The sequence below is a fragment of the Kryptolebias marmoratus genome, linkage group LG19 (assembly GCF_001649575.2).
Source record: "Kryptolebias marmoratus isolate JLee-2015 linkage group LG19, ASM164957v2, whole genome shotgun sequence".
In the NCBI taxonomy this organism is placed as follows: domain Eukaryota; kingdom Metazoa; phylum Chordata; class Actinopteri; order Cyprinodontiformes; family Rivulidae; genus Kryptolebias; species Kryptolebias marmoratus.
The window spans coordinates 19,398,886-19,419,311 of record NC_051448.1 but is presented as its reverse complement, the minus strand read 5'-3'; the positions used below and the strand labels follow the sequence as shown (position 1 = coordinate 19,419,311).

Here is a 20,426-nt window from a genome sequence, read left to right as displayed (position 1 = left end):
GGCTAGCGCTGTGTGGCTATGTGAGTGAGTGTGTGTACTGGCATGTGTGAGTGTGTGTGTAGCAGACTGTTAGATTTTGATATTCAGTATTCACCTGACAGGGAATTATCATTGTTTTGTTGCCTTAATACCTGGAATTTAAAAAGGGACTGTAGGGGTGTTTGTGTTGTAATTTACACAACATAACCACATCTTTGAATATGCCAAATGTTAATACAATTGTTAATAGTTTGTGTGTTTTTCACCAGTTCCAACATCAAGTACCTTTCAGGTACGTCTCTATGATTTCAGACCACTGAATTCTGCAGCTCCTTCGGGTTGGATGGATGCTGCTTGTGTCCAACAATCTTTAAATCAACCGAGAGATTCTGAGTTGGATTGAGGGCTGGACTTTGACCAAACCATTTCAGGACATTTAACTGGTTCTCCTTAAACTCCTGGAGTTGCTTCAGCAGAGTGTTTAGGGTCCTTGTCCTGCTGGAAGGTGAACCTCCGTCCCAATTTCAAATCTTTGTAAAACTCAACCAGGTTTCCCCAAGAATCTCTCTGTATTTTGATCCACCCTATTTCCTTTAACTCACTCTGACCATTTTCTCAGCCCTGGCGGATAAAAAAAACAAAAACAAACAAAAAAAACATTTCCACATCATGATGCTGCCACCACCATGCTTTACTGTGGGGACGGTGTTCCCAGCATAATAAGAGGTATTAGGTTTGTGCCAGACATGAACATTGTCCTTGATGGACAAAAAGTTCTATTTTCGTCCCACCTGACCACAGCAACTTCTTCCAAGTGTTTGGGGGAAAAGCACCAACTTTTTTTGTGCTTTTCCTTTGACCACTCGTCCATGAAGCCCAGCTCTGTGCAGCTGTGGTTCTCCGGACAGATACAACAACTCTGCAGAAAAATCGCGCTGCTCCATCAGGGTTATTTTTAGCCTCTTGGATGTTTCTCTGAATCATGCCTTACTTAGTCCGTGAGATTTGGTGGACGACCCCCTCTTGGCAGGTTTGCCATGATGACATAATCTTTCCAATTCCTAATAATGGATTTAATGGAGCTCTGTGGGAAGGTTCAGAATTTTAGATATTTTTTTCTAAACCAACCATGACCTTTATTATCCATAACTTTGTCTCTGACCTGTATGGAGAGGTCCTTTGTTAGAACAGCTACATATTTACCAAGATCATCCACAGGTGGATCTTATTTAACTAATTATGTGGCTTCTGGAGGTAACAGTTGAGGCTTTTCAGTTTCTTATTTCTTAGAACTACTTCAAACAATTTTTTTCCTATTTAACTTCGGCATTCGGGAGTGTTCTGTGCAGGTCCGTGACTTGTAATGCAAAAAAGAAAATCTAAATTCCAGGTTATAAGGCAACAAAATTCAAAGAATACCAAAAGGTTGGGGGGGATACTTTTGCAGCCCGCTGTATTTGCTCTGGAATGATGCGCCAGTCTGTGCCGCAGACAGTTTAAAAGCACAGCTTGTTCTCTGAAGATATGAAAGTCACATCAGCTGCTGCACTGGTGACGCTGCCAACAATGCAAACAACCATTTGACAGCAACAGACACATTACAGCCCCAAAGTGGAACATGTAACATCAAAGGCTTCATATTTTACTCGACTAACCAGTTTAGCTCATTAATTTTTCTGAATTGCTTTATTTTCTTTGAATTTTAGGTCCTAGGTCAGAGAAGATAAATTCTTCATTCTTGCTCCCTGTTGAAATAATGAAGTCAGCTGATGCCCATTTGATGCTGATTTTGACTAATAATCCGTCAAACAGGCCCTGATGATTCTTTCCACACTGAGGATCTTTGCAAATGATTCACAGGATATAAAGGAAAGAAATGGCCGTGTGTATTATCTACATGTATATCAATTTCCTCTGCTGGGGCACTGCCCATTTTCTGTTCTGCCTGATGAAAATCAACAAATGTGTTCAAATCTAATCTCTTTCATTTCAGTGGAGGAGGGAAAATAAAAACCACGGCACCATAAATCACCACCAGCTATCATTAGCGCTTTTGTTTAACATGTTGGATTATGCAAAAAACTACTTCTTCTCGGTAAGTGAATTATACAATTAAGTTTTAGTGGGAAGCCCTGAAGGAAATAGAAATTTAGCTGCTGTAAGTCGAAAGAAATCAAGAACTGTCTAATAAAATAAACTAACAACAACAAAAAAAAATGTCTCAAGAGAGTTGTTATTGAGTATTTTAACAGCTGCACAGGAGCTCTCTGACAGAGAATATCCCAGGCAAATATCCAGGTCTAAAAACCAAGCTGATGATAAATAATAATGATTGAAAAACTGGTCCAAATCTACCGATCTTCATTTCAAAAGTGTACTCCAGTAGATTAAATTGTAATTGTGGGGGCAGCTGCTGAAGTGGGAACAAAACGAGTGGAGGTGGGCAACAAACTAATGTGCTCAACCAAGAATACAGCTTTGCAAATAGTTTGTGATTTTCAAAAATCGACCGCTCAAAATGCGACCACCGGACTTAGTGGTCACTTGGTCTCAAACACATATTTTCTCACAATTTTGACTGACTTTTTTTTTTTAACCAACCAGTGTCCTGCCAGTATATAAACAACTAAAGAAACAATGCACACATTTTATTAAAACTCAAAGAAAGTAATCCGATCAACTCAAGATGCCTGCCTCAGCTAATTGACCTAAGCAAACACAAACATTACTATAACTATTTCACAGGTACTGAGGTAAAATTTGATTGAGCTGTAGAATAGAGTAATTTTTTAACACTTACTTTGAGCACTAACACATCATGTGAGATCTTTGCTTACAATTTTGACATACAAGGATCCCTCAGGGATTGCTGCTTTTATTGTTCCATATTTTCCTAACAGAGCACTTCCCTCTCAGACTGCAGGTTTACTTGTGGTTCCTGGAGTTTCTAAAAGTGGAACAGGAGGCAGAGCTTTCAGTTCTCAGCTCCTCTCTTGTTGAACCAACTTCCAGTTTCTGTCTGTGAGGCTGACACCCTGTCTGCTTTAATACGAGGATTAAGACTTTCCTTTTTGATCAATCCTATAGTTAGGTATGAATTTACTGAGCTCTACCTTAGTTCCGCTGCTATAGTTTTAGACTGCTAGAGGACATGCTGACCACATTTTTGCACTCTGCTGTCTGTACTTCCAGTTACTGTCACAGGGTCTGCAGTAGCTCAGCGGTCAGTGCCACGGTGTTGCAATCCTGAGGCTGCAGGTTTGAGCCCAGGTCCTGTCAGGATTCAGGAAGGGTATCGGGTGTAAAACAATTATCAAATCATTTATGTGAGTTTGCTCACTGTGGCAACCCCTGCAGAAGGGAGCAGCCAAAAAACAACAATTTCTAATTATTGCCATTAACCTTGTGTTCTCCATTTTTTCTTCCCATAGAAACTACACCTGGCCCGGTGCCTCTGTGTTTGTCTGTGCCTTTCCTGTCCTCTTTAACTTCCAGTCGGCTGAGGCAGATGGCCGCCCATCCTGGTTTTGGTTCTGCTGGAAGTTCCTTCATGTTAAAGAAAAGAGCTCCTTCCCACTGTTGATTGCTGTGCCACGCTTGGTCAAGATGAGAAAAAGCATCTAAGTGAAGAGTTGATGCAGTATTCTGGTTTCCATTAGCATCTGTTTTCTAACTCACATTTTTTTAATCCACTGAATCCGATAGTGTTGTACTTTAATTTGATGGAATTGGACTGAATCTGGACCTGTTTTGAACTGAGCTGTATTACGATTTGGATTATTTTTCACCTTTTTGTACAGCGCCTTGAGATGAGTTTTGTTGTGATTTCACATAAAATAAAAACCCTAATTAAAGATTCCTTCGTCTTTTATCTTTTCTCATGGAGCGCTGCTTGGTTCAGTGTGTGATTTGGGCTAAAACTGTCCACTCCATGTTGTTCCCAATAAACATGAAACTCAGGGTTTTTTTTTCCAACAGACACCAATCTTTTATCACTTCTTGCATTACTTTTTTGTTCTTGGCACCAGCATCTTAATAGTTTTAGTCAAGAAAACTACTCTGTAACATTATGAAATGTGTGTGTGAGGAATATCAAAATGTTTCATGATTCCCCTGCAGCTTTTGAAACAGCTTTGAATGCCATTTTTCATGCTTTCAAACACCTTGTTTTTCCTCATGACAAAGAAACTGGAAACAATGAGCTCCTTTCACAAAGTGAGGCCTTCATTTAAATCATGTGACAACTGAATTAAAAGCTTGGCTCTTATTTTGCTTGAGGAACTAAATTAATGAAAAGGTTTTATGATGAATTTGCATTATATCTTTCTGTTTCTATAAATTCACATTGTTTCTGCTCAGTAACTAAATGAATTCTAACTGAAACTACATTCTAACATAGCTCTAAAATTAGGAAGTTAGTCTTAAAAGCCATCTGTAAACAGTTTCTTCATATTATTCTAACAGTTGTTAGAATAAAGGTTAATAACTTCTTATGCAAACAGATATTATCAAGCTGTAAGTATAAAACTGTCATTACAGTGAGTGATTGGACATGTCCATGATGGAGAAATAACTTTGTCCATTTTTAAAGTCCTGCTATAAATCTACAAACCGGGCTCAGACAAGTCTAAGACTGGCAAACTCAGTATCAGCCGGGGACATCTCATTCATCTCCCCGTGACTTTACAGACGGTACCGATTTAAGAGACAGTATCACAACCAAATTACTTTTGAGAAGGTGTACTATGGAACAGTTTCTTTCTGATTGGCTGCTGTTCATCTGAGGGCTGGGACACCTCGCCCACCGAAGCCAAATGTCCTGTAAACTGACAGAAAACTCTGTCGTTGGCGGGACGTCCGTTCGAAGACGTGAGCCGGACAGGAGGTAAAATCTTCTGTTTAAAGTACTGCAACACATCAACTAAAATATACTGTGGAAACATTTGCAAACAACAATATGAGCTGAACTCTGAAGCTGGAAATCCCTGTGTGTTCTACACATCACAAGTTTTCAAGTATTTCTATCCTAACCCTGACTCTAACCTTAAACCTAACTATTACCAGGACGTGCCTAACCCTAACTTAAACTAAACTAAATTCACACCATAGACGTAAACCTAACCCCTGATCCATAAATGATGTTCCACTGTATTTAGACCAGTCCTGATAAGAAAACTAAGCCAGGTACACACACACACACACACACACACACAAAGAGTAGGTTTTTGTTGTGAGTTTGGTTTAAGGTTTTAGAGGATAACAGTCGTTACTGAGGCTCCCAAAATAAAATAAAGTACATTTCTGTCAGGTTGGGAAGAGAAGGAGGCGAACCCAGAGCGCAGACTCATTTTCAAAAAAAGAAACTAATTTATTAAAAATAAATACAAAACAAGGGCTGATGTGGGAGCAAAACTAAACATAACAAAATCCAAACATGAGGCAAGACGTGAAGCAACAAGACAGCACATGAAGAGACAATGAACCAGTAGTAAATGGAGGAGAGGACTGGGTTTTAAAACAGAGGGTAATTAGGTGACGTGGGCACAGGTGAGTGATTACAACTAGGATCAGGTGAAGATGGGCGTGGCAGGAAAACGAGAGACTGAGTGAGGAGAAGTGAATGATGACAGAAAAAACAAAGACACAAGGAACAAGAACTGAACTAAGACAAGCCTAAACAAAGATAACTGAATCAAATAAACAATAAACTCAAACTGAAACATGAATAGAAAACCCTAAATGCTGACACTTTCAATCCCAGTTGGGAAGAAAAATTCTTCTTGGTTATAAAATATCAAACAAAATTCTGATAGAAAGTTTAAGTTAATTTCTATTTGAAATCGCAATATCAAAAAGGCTCAATCTTCCTTATTTCAGGTATCGCTGAATGCAAAATTTTAAATGTCTGTGGAAATAGATAAAGTTGAGGAGGCTGGAGTTTTCCAATTGTGAACAAAAAGTGTGAAATTCTTTTTTAAATATGAAGCTGAACAAAAGCTTTGCTCCAAACCAAAGTGATCTGATTGTGTGTTTTTAAATTTGTTTAGGATTGTTTGGAACTTCAGACATCCAATTATTTTACCTAGCACAAAACAATTTACACTTTTATAATGAGTTTGTTTGAAGGCAATGAACCAGTTTAGTTTCAGATCACAGAAGTGGCTGACTGACTGACTTGTTCTGTCTCAACCTGATAAATTGAAAAAAAAAAAAACAGCTAGGCCTTTACCACCATCGTCTTATCAGAAGACATAAAACCATATGACCAGCAATCAGAGAAAAAATACAGAGTAAATAGTTTATTGATGCTTTGTTTTTTGGTGCTGTAGTAATGAAAGGAAGTTACTAAACGCAGATTATGTTAGTCTGCAGTAAAAACACAAGAGGATATTTAATTTCAAATATAAAGAAAGTATTTTTTTACTTAAACAGAAGATAGGATTTCCTGCAGTGGGTCATCCGTTTGGTTATTCTTTGTGTTTTGGTGCTTTACAACCTGGAACTTAAATGGATTTTAAAGATGATTAAATTTATTGGGCCGACACAAATAATCCATGTTATTGATAATAAATGAGGTAAAGAATATCTGAAATAATAAGAAAAGAACTGAAACACTGTGCGTGCATATGTATTCATCCTCTTTGCTTTGAAGCCTCACCCTTCAGGAGCCACAGAATTGGTTAAATAAGATCCACCTGGGAGGAATAAGTGTAATAATCTTGCCTGTGTGTGCCATGCCATGCCTCATTCCTGTGATAATCATGTTCACTCTCGTCACCTGTGTCCGCTGTTGATTACCTCCCCTACACCTGGGCTGTGCCCTATATATTCTCCTTCTCTGCTCTCCTCCAGTGCCAGATTATGAAAGCCTACCAGCAAGTAATTCTCCAGCGTTCACGGACCGACTTCCTGTGCCTCGACCTTGCTCACGTCTCCCGGATCTTCCCTCACGCCTTGCCCCTGTCGGATTCTTGCTGGATTTCGGATTTCTGGACATCGACCCCTGCCTGTGACCTGGACTTGGATTTCTCGCCTGCTCCTCTGGTACCGCTGCCTGTTACTATTACTCCCGGCTTCGACCCCTGCCCGTCCGACCAAGTGTTAAGCTTTGCTCCCGCGGCCTACCTTTCGGAGACGCTAATCCTCGTTTCCGTTCCTGGACTTCTCACAGTTGCTATCCTACAAGGATCAGGTTCCGGTCCCCGTCGCACCACCATCCAGGTCAGTGTAACCTTCTCAGCCCGTGGTTACTTCCTGGTTATCGTGTGGATAATAAGACTGTCTCGTTTCTTCCCAGTACGGCGATCTGTGGTCCTCCTGCTACGCATAGCATTCCCCGTGCTGTACAATAAAGACAAGTTAACTGTCAACTCCTGTGTCTGGGCTGAAATTCCGGGTCCGCTAACTGATTCATGTCAATAAGTGCCAAATGATTTCAGTGTAAATCTTCTGAATTAGAGCCCGTGTAAAAGGGGCATAAGTAGTAAAGGCTATCACCAAGCAAGAGGCATCATGAAGACCAAGGAACTCTTCACACAGGTCAGAAACAAAGTTGTGCAAAAGATCAGGAGCATCTCACGGAGCTCCATTAAATCCATTTTTAGGAAATGGAAAGATGGCACCACAGCAAACCTGCCAAGAGAGGGTCGGGTAAAGAGGGTATTAATCAGGGAAGCAACCAAGAGGTCAAAGATAACTCTGATGGAGCTGAGCTCCTACGCAGAGATGGAAGTATGTATCCATAGCACCACTATACGCTGCACAGGGCTGGAAGAGTGGACAGGAAAAAGACGTGACTTAAAGAACAAAATGCAGCAAACAGTTTGGATTTTTTTACACAAACATGTGAAAGAAGGTGCTGTGGTCAGATGAGACCAACATCAAACCTTTTGTCCATCATGGACAACATCATGTCTGGTGCAACCCAGATCACCATCCCCACAGTGAAGCATGCTGGTGGCAGCATCATGATGTGGAGATGATTTTCATTACACAGGACTGAGAAACCAGTCAGAGTTTACAAAAAAGGATGGCACAAAATACAGAAATTCCTGAGGTAAAATTGAATCTTTTAGAGATTTGAGACTGGGAAGGAGGTTCACCTTCCAGCAGGACAACGACCCTAAACCCTCTGCTGAAGCAACACTCCACTGGTTTAAGGAGAACCAGTTAAAGGTCCTGGAATGGTTCAAAGTCCAGACCTCAATCCAACTGAGAATCTCTGGTTTGATTTAAAGATTGTTGGACACAAGCAGCACCCATCCAACCTGAAGGAGCTGCAGCAGTTTGGTCAGGAAGAAAGGACAAAAATGTCAGTGTTTATGGATCAAGTTCATGGAGACAAACGTGAAGAAACTTGCTGCTGGAGCTGCTGCAGAAAGTAGTGACACAAAGTGAACACATTAATGGTTCTGAACAACTACGCCAATTATGTATTAAATAGTAATTTACTTATTTCAAGTTTGTTTCATAATAAACTATGTTTTACATCCTCAAAATGGTAGTAATGTTGTATAACCCCCACCCCAAATTAAGTTGGAGCTTTTAAATTCCAGGGTGTAAGCTAATATAAAAGGGAAGGGGGGGATAGCTTTGCTATCTGTTGGAAAAAAAAAAATAAATATATATATATATAATAAAAACACACAAAAAGACACTTAGAGATACTTAGAGACAGAAAAAGTGGAAGCATATTTAAACTAAAAAACCTCTTTGCTCTTGTGATGGCTACAACAAAACAAAACCAAGAAACAATATTGATTAATCAGTACTTTTTAAAAATAAAACTTTAGCTTAAGGAGGTGTTTTATTTTTGAACCCATTTATTGACTGAAACATTTGAACACAAACAAAATATCTTATTATTTCTTGCTTATTATGTCCACTCTAAACAGAAACAATATGAGTCACTGTTTGACACATTAAAGTAAAACCTAAAAATAAATGTAAACTGTTATAAATTAATGTGATGTAAAATCTAGAGCCAACACAGTAAAATTTTATATAAATATCACATATGCATACAATAAATAATACAAAAAGTGCACAATATAACCACATATATGGTGAAAATCAAGTTAATAAATATTAAATATAAATAACTTGATAAATATACATAAATATATATAGAAAAGATATAAAACTCTTCTTATAAATAGAAGATATTCATCAAATGAGGACAGTAAGGAGAGTTGGCTGCATCACCACGTATTGACAGGGTGCCCTTGAGAAAAGCACTTATTACAAAACCGCTGCTGCTGATTTACTCAACAGGCATTTCACAGCAGACTGTGATCATATGAGAGCCTCCCACAATGTTAACAGGGGCGTTCTGAAGCATGGAACCAGAACCAACACACAGTAGAAGAGCAAGAGAACCATGTAAAAAAAAAAAAAAAAACCTTAATCACTGAACGCTATAACCAAAACCCTGATGAGAACATGTTCCACATCACCTGAGTGGTCCTGTTCATTTGTAGGGGTGTGAGCGGTGCAGGTGTTTGGTCTTGGCTCTTTTTGAAAGTCCAACCCGGATTGGACGGGTGCACGTTTTCAAAGGCTCCAGCCTCCTGGGCTGCTCTGGCAGTCCTGCGCAGACAGCGGAACATAAACAATAATGAGCTGTTCAGAAAGTCCAAAGATCATTTAGGCGTCAGGTTGGGGTAAAGGTGCAACCTGATCCCAAATCTGATTCATCCAAACGTCTTTCAAACTGCTATACCTTTTTATGCTGACTGTTATAGGCCAGAGGTCCCCAACCTTTTCAGCTCCACGGATCGGTTCATTATCAGACAGTATGTTCACGGACTGACCTTTAAAGGTGTGGCGGATAAATACAACAAAATAAAATGATACGACCGGCATGTAAACGGGGGTATTTTTTAAAACAGTATAAATGTAAATCCAGCTTCGTTAGCTGCGTCCTGTTGTTGCAATATCAACATGAATAACACCCTCTCCTCCCCCTGATGTCCTCTGTGTTTAAACATGCCCTTCAAAATAAGAGACACCACAAATATAAAGTGCACGAAGAATACAACTCACCATAACGCTGAATCAGTGGGAGCCCTGAGCCTGTTTCTCAGTAACCAGACGGTCCCATCTAGGGCTTCCAGAGACGTTTATTTTTTACTCATTTTGCTGCTTGTGGGTTTGTTTTTAGCCGTAACGTATCACGTGACCTGGATAAGCATTCTGACACGCATTAAGAGTGAGTCATAGACGGACGAAGTGGAGAGAATCCGGTCAGTTTTTCAAAATAAATGTCGTTCAGACTCCGAAAAAAAAAAAACGGAAATACTGTAAGTTGATTATTCTTTCTGTGTGGCCTGGTACTGAATGACCGGTACCGGTACGGGGCTCGGGGATTGGGGACCTTTGTTATAGGCAATAAAAGCTTCATGTTTTGATTTTTACAAAAGACGATCAGGTAAAAAAAAGAATTCTTGAGAAAAAAGACCAACAAATGGAGAGAAAAGAAGAAGTGAGATTGGAACAAACAGTTATTTTTCACATAAAGTTTGTTCAGTAGTTCCCAACAGTTGTTCCTGTAAGCCCTTCTACTTATAGCTACTAAAAGCTGCGCCTCCTTCCCATGTTCAAGCTTGTGGACACAAACATATCTGTGAACGCACAACAAAAGAATCATCTGTAAATTTATCAGAAACCCAAAGAGAAAATCTTTCTTCCTGTAAAACTAACAGTCACCTTGTTCTTGTCCAGCAATCAGCTGGGATGTTGGTGACAATGTTCAACAGGTTCTTAGTCAAAAAGTAAAAATAATGTTTTTGCCTCTGTGTGTTTATTTGTCTGCCTGTTAGCAAAATACCTCATGAAGCACTGGATGGATTTTAATGAAACTGACAGAAAGTAATGACTGGATGTACAGCTACAGCTGATTTGTCTTTTGGAGTCAACCTATTTGAAAATGGCCACTACAGCTAACCCACCTTAATGAATACAAAAGATGGATAACTCAGCTGTTTTTAAAGATACCGAGGTAAAATATGGTGTGGCCGTAGCTGAGAGTCATTCACAGCACATACTCTGAGGGCTAACAGATCACAAGAAATCTTGCAATATTGCTTGAGATCCTGCATTTAGTCTTTTTTTTTTTCCTCAAAGTTTGATCAAAATGGCTACAACTTAAGATGAGAAATGACTCAGACAAGTTGACGGTACTGAACGGGAGAATAAGCTGAAACTGAGTGCATCAGCATGTTCTTTAACGATCCAAAACTGTTTGTGTGTTTTCTTAAAATAAATAAAATAAAATTCTGACAGTGAAACAGCTTGAAGGCAGGTCAGGAGCTCATCACAGCCAAGGTATTCTTTGTCCTTCAGGCAGGAACTGTAGGCGTAGAAAACTCACGAGTCCTTTAAAACTCTAACATCTGTGAAACGTCTGCTAAGCTAGATTTAATTTCCAGCTGACGCACAGAGCCGCCAGACTCTTTCATCGCTGATCCTTCCTGTTCCTGTTTGACTCGGGAGCTACCTACTCTTTGGTCTTATTGTGGGGAGTGAATGTGTATTGAAGGTAGGCCAGTTTTATCAAAAATGCAACAGTACAAATGCGGCTTTTGTTAAATTCTTTCCCTGCAAATATACCAATTACACACTAAAAGAAGCTCCGTGCTTAACATCTGTCGTAGATGCACTCAATCTTTACACATATGGTTGATTCTTGCAAGTGTTAATATTTTAGTTTACGTGCAAATCTAATTTAAACATCCTCCTTTCAGTGAAAACCTCTAACCTCCCTTAGGGTGGCAAAGACTAAAATTTGTGAAATCAGTTGTAAACTACTTCAGTGTCCTTGCTTTTCAATCCATCCATTTTCTTTACCCGTTTCTCCTTTCTGGGTTGCGGTGAGCTGATACCTATTTCCAGCAGTCACTGTGTGAGAGGCGGGGTACACCCTGGACAAGTTGCAAGTCCATCACAGGGACATAGAGACAAACAACCATTCACACTCTCACCTCGGGACCATTTTTAGAGTTACCAATCAACCTAACATGCATGTTTTTGGTCTACAGGAGGAAACCCACGTGAGCACAGGGAGAACATGTAAACTCCGCCCAGAAAGGCCCCAGGTCAGGAAGCGAACCTGCAGCCTTCTTGCTGGGAGGCGACAGCTCTAACCACCGCACCGCTGTGCCACCCTGTCCTTGCTTTATCAGAACTAAAAAGTCTAAAATTTTCAACTGAAATGAATCAGCATTCTGTCAAATAGACGCAAATGGTTTTGTTATTAGAAAATGAAACTCACTGTGTCTCAGATGCTCTAACGGAGGAAGACGCATGGCAGATGGAGACCACATCTTGACTTTCTGTTCCACATTCTGGGGCTCTGAAAGCGACAGACTGACAGTCAGGACTGCCTGAATCTGTCAGGAGCAAAACATTGTTTATGTCTAAAGTCGGTACACTGTTAGCAGAGCTGACTCCTGAGGACCTTTAGACACACAATTCCTTTCTTACTCTTGTTGATTTTTTCTTTCTTTTCCAAAATGCCCAGAAATATCATTAAATCATTAAAACATTTAGTTTGGACCTTTGTGTTTCCCTGCAGTGACCCTGGATGGATCCTGGCACAGGTTTTTGTTAAGGGGCACTTCCTGCTCGCTGTCACGACTGAGAGCAGGAGAGCAAACCACTGGATTGACTTCGCACATTTCCAGGCTGTGGTCCTCATCAGCTTTATCTAAACAAACAGGAAACACGACACTTTTATATAATACTAAAAAAATTACAAAAGAGTTTAAGTTTTGAGCTTATGCTTGGTTCAGCTTGTGTTCATGTGTCTGTCAGCAAAATTTTAATGAAACCTGCAGAAAGTAATCATTGGATGTAAAACTACAACTGATAAACGTTTGGATTTGACTCGATTCAAGATGGCTGCCACATTCAGCTGATCTTCAAAAAACATAAAAATGGCTCTAACTCAGGGAATTTTACAACTGTTGACCTAAATTCTTGTGTGTTGGTGGCTGAGAGTGATCCTCAACACACATTCTGAGCGCTAACAGATTGCACATGATCTTCGTTTAAAACATTTGCCATTACCTATGTGGAGCAAACGCTGTCTGTCTGTTAGCAAAATATCTCAAGAACCACTGAAAGGATTTTAGTTAAACTTTCAGGAAATGAGCACTGGATGTACCTTTACAACCGATTACCTTTTTGGGGCCAACCCAATTCGAGATGGCTGCCACATTCGATTGACATTAGTCAACACAAAAATGTCAGTATTTACATGTCATTTATTGATCAAAGGAAGACTGTTAACCTCTCAAACCATAAAAAGTAGCTACCTGTTGATGTTTCTTGATATCCCAGTTCTGGGCTGCTGAGACGCTCTGAAGTTATTTTTGCTGAGTGGCTTTCTGGGGGTTCAGGTACATCAGGTGACTTTGGCCCACAATCTCCCTCAAAGTCATTTCTACTGATATCAAAGAATAAGCTGAGCTCTTTCAGGACCCTGTCGAAGTCTTCTTTCATTTCAAACTGGAAGTTGTGGTTCAGATCAGAGGGAGGGCTGCCACTTTCAGGGGGGGCAGCAGAAGAACCCGACCCATTGTGTGTGCCCTCAGAGGAATCAGAGGCCGATCCACAGATGGGTTGTTGCTCTGGCCACGCGAGCTCAATGACATCTGCTGCTGAGATGGAGTCTAAGGCGTCGGTATGAGCGGAATCACAGCTAACAAATCCGTTCGCTACGTTCCCCACGTGACACCCGGTTCCTTCCACCTCCTCCTCCGTCTCTCCTTCCTCTTTGTCTTCCGCTGACTTGTGAATGTCGAGCTCGGTCTTTGCCCGGTGGTGTTGGACTTGTTGCTGGGGTGTTTCCAGCATCTCACCAGTCAAGGTGGTGAGGAGAGGCACGTTGCTCAAACCAGCAACGTCGTCATCGTCGTAATCTGGTGAGAGCTTGATCTTTTCAAATATGTCAAACCCCCCGAGCACATGGTTGCTGAGAGCGAGGGCAGATGGGGGAAATCTGTCACTACTTTTTAGTGCCGTGGAGCCACTTTGAGGGTCCGCCGAATGCTCCAAATTTGGCTGACAGGGAACAACTGCATCGTTCGCTGAAGGAATAGTTAAAAATATATCAGAGCTGAGCTGGTAATGAGAGAAGCAACCAAGCCTTTGTTCTGAGTCGTCACTACAAACAGTGAATCTGCTCCCCTTCACCCATTCACTAATGCTTTCATCAGGTGACTCCTCCTTTACGTTGCTGTCTTGTTGTTCATCACTGCTCATAGATGTTGGATACCTCTTAATGTCTTCAGAGATTTCCCATATCTCTGAGTCTTCACACTCACTGGGTTTTATTTCTTTTCCAACATGTATTCCTTCTCCTTGCTTCTCTCCATTGGTCACGCTCATCACAAAACTCTCAGGTTTATCACTGAAACGCTCAGGCTTGTTTCCTTGTTCACCATCAGTACGCTTTAATTTGCTGTCACGGATGGGTGCGTGTTCGCTCGTTTCCCCTGTGTTCGTAGGTTTTGCTGGGCTCTCTTGTTCGTCGATTTGTTTTCCCTTTAGAGACTGTGCAGGTTCCTCTCCTTCTTTTATCCCAGCTGCCTCTACCCCTCTGTCAGTTTCGCTCTGTGAATATTCGACCTCCTGTGTCTCCACGTGGTCAGGGCTGACAGCGAAGCGGCTCGAATTACGTCCCACAGTATCTGGGCTTTCTTGTACTCCTCCAACCTCAGCAGGAGGGGCCTTCGCGGGACTGCTGCTGTTACTGGACTGACAGCTGGCTTTACCGTCGGCCTCGTCCTGGGTTTCTTTGCTAGTCGCTGACTGACATTGGATCTGGTTTTCATCTTTGCTCGGCTGTGTTGAGCCTCGGTGATGAAACCCCTCGACCTGCGACGTCCCGACGTTAGAACAAAGGGGAAGAGCTGTTTCCGTGTTGCAGATTTTTACTATTGGAGATGATTCTCTACCTGCAGTGCTGTCTGAGTTACAGAGCGTCCCTTTAACCTCTGCATCAATTTCACTGCAGATTGCAGGGTCAATTACACTGAAAGCATCACAGTCATTATCTCCTTCAGCAGGCTCTTGACTGATTTTAGAAGTCTCAGCTGAGCGATCAGCCCCAATGTAGTTATCAACTTCAAAACTCCCATCTTCAGCTGCGATATTTGCGTCTAACACCCCAGCGTTAGGAAGATTTGATCCTTCTGCACATGCAGCAGCAGAGCAGAAGAGGGTTTTGCTCGAGTCATTAACTTCTGTTTTTCCATCACAGACAAAGAGATTTTCATTCTCACAACTCTGTAGTTCTGGCTTCTGCTTTTCATTTTTTCCATCTTCAGCCAAAGTCCTGGAAAGGACCTCCTCCGGGTGTGAGCAGAGTGGGTTAGGATCTGCGAGATCTCTTGAAGATATAGGACTTTTATCTTCTGCCTTACTCAGAGGGACATGGTTACTGAAATCAGCCTCCAATCTTTCCTGATTAGTCACCATAACTTCAGCCAGTTGACTGCCTGTATAACAGAGACCTGTGTGTTGTTCTGCATCTTTAGAGGAGCAATCAGGCTGATTTGAACAGGAGGGAACTGCCTGAAGTTGACTGACATCACTTTGTGTTCCGTCCTTATCATTTCCAGTGGAAAGACTGAAACTGCCGGGAGTTTCATCCTCGCATGATTTCCCCAGCTGCGCACAGTTAGGAAGACTGGATGTGTTATTGTTGGTGGGAGGGGGGGCCCCATCTGTATCGACTCTCAGATATGGACTGAGTTTGTCTGTTTCAGTAACTGAGGTTTTCTCATCTTGCTCCGCTCTGACGAAACACGCCACATCTGATTCTTTATCAACGCCGCTGCTGTGCAAAGCAGTCAAATGGGTATCACTTAAAGTGTCGTCCTGTGGTTTGTCTCGAGGCTTTTTATGTTGATAATGTCCACACTCTGCAGCGAAAGCCAGGCTCCCGGGATTCTGCGGGTTACTTGATGATAGGCAACTTTTCTGAAGCGTCCGAGGCTCTGAAGAGTCAGACGTGCTCTTCCCCGAGAGGTCTTCAGTTACAGCCCAATCAGTCCTCGGCCTTTTCGGGGAAAGTGAAGTGAGCTCCGACTCTGATCGTCGACTGGCATCTTCTTGTGTGCCTTTATCCATCTTTGTTTCTCAATACCTGGAACAGAAACAGATTGAGAATGTGAGCGTTGCATCTGAGAGCTGAACTGAGTTTACCCGTCAGAAACAATCATGTATATCCTCTTTTTAGCTGATAAATGTAAAACAAAAAGAACAATCAATGATAGGACAAGACTTGTCAAACTGGGATACTGCACTTCAAGATAAAAAGATAATCCAAGATGAAATGAACCGAGGCACACAAAAACACCAATTACAAATTACAGCCATTTCTGTGCATGCTAAGGTCAGTTAGCTGTGGTGCCATGAATCAAGCGCACGCCAAAGGTTAATCACTTGTAGATGTATATCCAATAATTACTTTCAAAAGATTTTATTTAAACTACAGGCACGCACTCACAGGCACAATTACATTATTTCCTGCCTTTCATGGCAGAGGGGAATAAAAAAAATTGAAATAGTCGGTACATTTTTCAACAAAGCAATTTAAAAAAGCCTCTATTATGCAACCTTAAATAGCATCTCAGTGGCACATCAGTGATTTAGCTTAGAGGTTAGTTAATGTAGTTCATTTATTTACAGTAAATAGGTTAGGTCAGTGATTCCCACCACTATCCTGCTGGATAAACACATCTGTCAGCCTCTGCATATATAGGAAAACATTTGAGCAACCTTTTATTGCTCTCTGCCATTAAATCATACACAGTAACTGCCTGTGTCTGTCTCATGAACCACTGAATGTAATTTAAAGAAACTCTCAGAATGCAATTCATTGATTGCACATCTATACAATTGATTAACTTCTGGAGTAAACACAATTCAAGATGGCTGCCACAGCTCATCAATATTAGCGAGCACAAAGATATCTATAACTGAGCCAGTTTTAACAGATATTGAGCTGAAATGTGATGTGGTAGTAGCTGGGATACTCATCCCCAACACATACTCTGAGCACTAACGGATCGTTCTTTGTTCAAAGCTGTAGTACAACAGATGATATGCTTCAACAAATGCTCTTTTCTCTCTACATAAAATTACATATATATGTGCCTCCAAATCCGTGACTATACTCTTGAGCCAGAAAAGGAAAAGGGTAGAGTGCCTTCTCCGGGTCAGGGAAGATGTCCTGCCCCAAGTGGAGAAGTTTAAGTATCTCAGGGTCTTGTTCGTGAATGAGGGAAAAATGGAGCGGGAGATCGACAGGCGGATTGGTGCAGCGTCTGCAGTGAAGCGGGCGCTGTACCGGTCTGTCGTGGTGAAGAGAGAGCTGAGTCAAAAGGCGAAGCTCTCAATTTACCGGTCGATCTACGTTCCTACCCTCATCTATGGTCACGAGCTTTGGGTAGTGACTGAAAGAACGAGATTGCGAATACAAGTGGCTGAAACGGGTTTTCTCCGCAGGGTGTCTGGGCTCTCCCTTAGGGATAGGGTGAGAAGCTTGGTCATCCGGGAGGGACTCAGAGTAGAGCCGCTGATTCTCTACATTGAGAGGAACCAGTTGAGGTGGCTCGGGCATCGGATTAGGATGCCTCCTGGACGCCTCCCTGGGCATGTCCCTCCTGGCAGAGGCCTAGGGGAAGACCTAGGACCCGATGGAGAGACTATGTTTCTCAGCTGGCCTGGGAACGCCTTTGGATTCCCTCGGAGGAGCTGGTCCAAGTGGCTGAGGAGAGGGAAGTCTGGGCCTCTCTGCTTAGACTGCTGCTCTCGTGACCCAACCCTGGATAAACTGAAGATAATGGATGGATAGATAAATGGATGAATGGATGGATGGCTGAAATCCCAGGATAGATGCTCTCCACAACTTACCACGAGGATTGTTACATCAGAAGAGGCTGTGCTTTTCAAAGCAGTTTTTTGTCAGTAGAAAGCAACAGACTGAAATTGTTTTTAAAGTGACAGGAAAAAAAATTATGTAATCTTGGTTCTTTGAAAAAAAATAGAAAGAAAAGAAAATTGGTAAATTTCAGACTTGTTTTTTAAGTTTATTACACTATGGGGATTCATTCCCTGCATTTGACCCATCGTACGTGTGGAGCATCTAAGGAGATGCCTGGGGAGCAACTGGGAGGTTAAGGGAGCAATTAAGCATATTATAAACATACTCCAGAAAAAAAATAGCTGATTGTTTCTTATTTCTTAAGTTTTTTTTTTGTATCAACCAGAATGTGAAATAATTAACTAAATGCTAAGTGTTGGAAAATCTAAAACACATATGAGACACGTTGTGGCGAAATGAGTTGGAATGAGAACAGGCTGCAATGTTAAAATACTGATTTTTGCATAAAAACGAGACCATAAAGACACCATCTAGCCAGTAACTAAAATAGAATTTAATCTTCTTAATATACCTTTAAATCAAGTTTTCTAATAGGTATGTCGTCAAAAATTATTCTTTTAATTCTAATCCTTTTACCTTTATTTGAAATTGACCATTTGTCTTTACAGGCTGCTGGGAAATCCCTTAGTATAATGTTTGGTGGCATCTAACAATGTGAAGCTTGATTCCCCTTTTTAAATATCTAAATATTCTAGACCCATAGAAATTCAGAATTTGAAAAATAATTACCACTCATTATAGAAAAATTCCTCAATTTTGCCAGCAGTTTTTTGTCTTTATTATAGACTTAAAAAATATTGTGTATGTTGTCTTAAACTCAATAAACTGGATAAGATTTGGACTGACTGAGGTTTTTTTCTGAAAGGCGTGGTTCAGATCCAGGGCTTCTGTGTAAAATATTATGAACAAATATCATCTTACCTGTCGGAGATACTCTAGCTCTTTAAAAAACCTCAGTTTGGCGAAATAAAGTTTAATTTTAAAACAGTTGATGAGCAAATGGCTAGTCCAAACTCCACAAAACTCACATATGGATTTCTTAAAACTAATTTCAAACATTTCATAGTGGTTCTTGTGAATACTATTGTATAAGCTTTTTTATAGTATCCCAAATTTACACAGGAAAAAATATTATGATAAACTTTTTGGAAGGCTGCGCTCATAATGCTACAGCTAGCTGCTGCTGCCACTGTTTTCACTTGCAAACAACAAGACTTTTTATGTAAAAGATCATGTAATGTTAAACTGATGGTGATGTAAACATTTCAAAAACAGTATTCACATGAACAACAAATAATTTGGTGAGATTAGAGTTGTTTTAAGAGGCTCTGACTAGCCATAAATCTACCTATCCAGTCAGAATTAAAATATTTATTCAAACTTTCAAAGAGCTATATTACAACAGGTAAGATAGTAATCAATTATAATATTTCCACACAACCCCACTTCAAAACAAGTAAAACGTTTAATTAATGCTTTAAATGCAAAACTAGCTAGCTTAGCGAATTTCATTTTAGCATTCAAACAGTTTCTGGTAGAGTTGATTTACCTTGAGCTCCCTTTATTAGACATTGGTCAACTGCTAAAGTTACTGATAACAATCCTCAATGTACATAATAATTATTAGTTAACCTAATAATTACGTACCTTTAAAACGAACTGTTTCAGCGCTTTGGATTTTAACCTCGGGCTTCTTGGGTTTAGCTTGCTAGCTAAATGCTAACTGTCGCTTCCGGTTTTTCGCTCAGTGGCGCGAAACTGCGGACACTGAATTAAAAGTGTTTTTTTTATGTAGTAAGCTCAGTTGCGTTTTAATTACCCATTTAGTGGCGCTGGCGACAATTGAAGTTACCATCAGTTAACATATAAAGGTATGTGTGATCTATAAGTTGTAGTTCTTGGCTGAGTTTGATGATTTTCTCTGAGAGAGACAGAGCTGCAGCCAGCCCGCAGCCTGCAGCCAGCAGCCAGCAGCGCTGCCTGACAGAGTCAGTCTCCTCCTCTCTCTGCATCAGCAGCACTTCGTGTTCAGGCAGCATCCTCCTCCACGGACCTGCACCGCTTTACTTTCTGACTTTTCTCCCCGCTGACACTTCAATATATCGAAACAAACCGCAAAGATATACACATACATAAAAGAACTCGACGCTCCTCGGTGCGACTCGACTGCATTTTAAAACCCTCCATATTATTACTATTTTTTTTTATCTCTTCGTCCTCGCAGGTTTTTTTTTTCTTCTTCTTCTTGTGACCACTCCAGACACACCGGACCACCGGACTCCCCTCTTTTACCTCACTCTCTCGCAAAGGTAAGATAAATATGTGAGACAGAAAACGACACGTTTTGTAATGTGTTGTCATGTGTACTAGCATGATGCAACCTGGTGCGTCGTCCTTTTTTTTTAATTTCCCGAGAGTGATTCATTGATTTATTGCGTCCATGTTAACAAGGACACGTCCACTTTGGATCGCATCCTGGTGACATTTTTGC

At 40.9% G+C, this 20,426-nt stretch overlaps 1 protein-coding gene across 1 annotated transcript; it reads right to left on the bottom strand.

Annotated features, from left to right (window-relative positions):
* Positions 1-8,240: 8,240 nt before the first annotated feature.
* Positions 8,241-19,671, bottom strand: LOC112450291 (microtubule-associated protein futsch-like). The gene is made up of 5 exons (XM_025004362.2): positions 19,583-19,671; positions 13,296-16,132; positions 12,536-12,685; positions 12,251-12,331; positions 8,241-9,567 (listed from the first exon to the last, which is right to left on the bottom strand). Exons 2-5 carry the CDS (start codon positions 16,114-16,116, stop codon positions 9,449-9,451), a joined length of 3,171 nt encoding a protein of 1,056 aa, XP_024860130.1. The 5' UTR covers positions 16,117-16,132; positions 19,583-19,671; the 3' UTR covers positions 8,241-9,448.
* Positions 19,672-20,426: the final 755 nt, after the last annotated feature.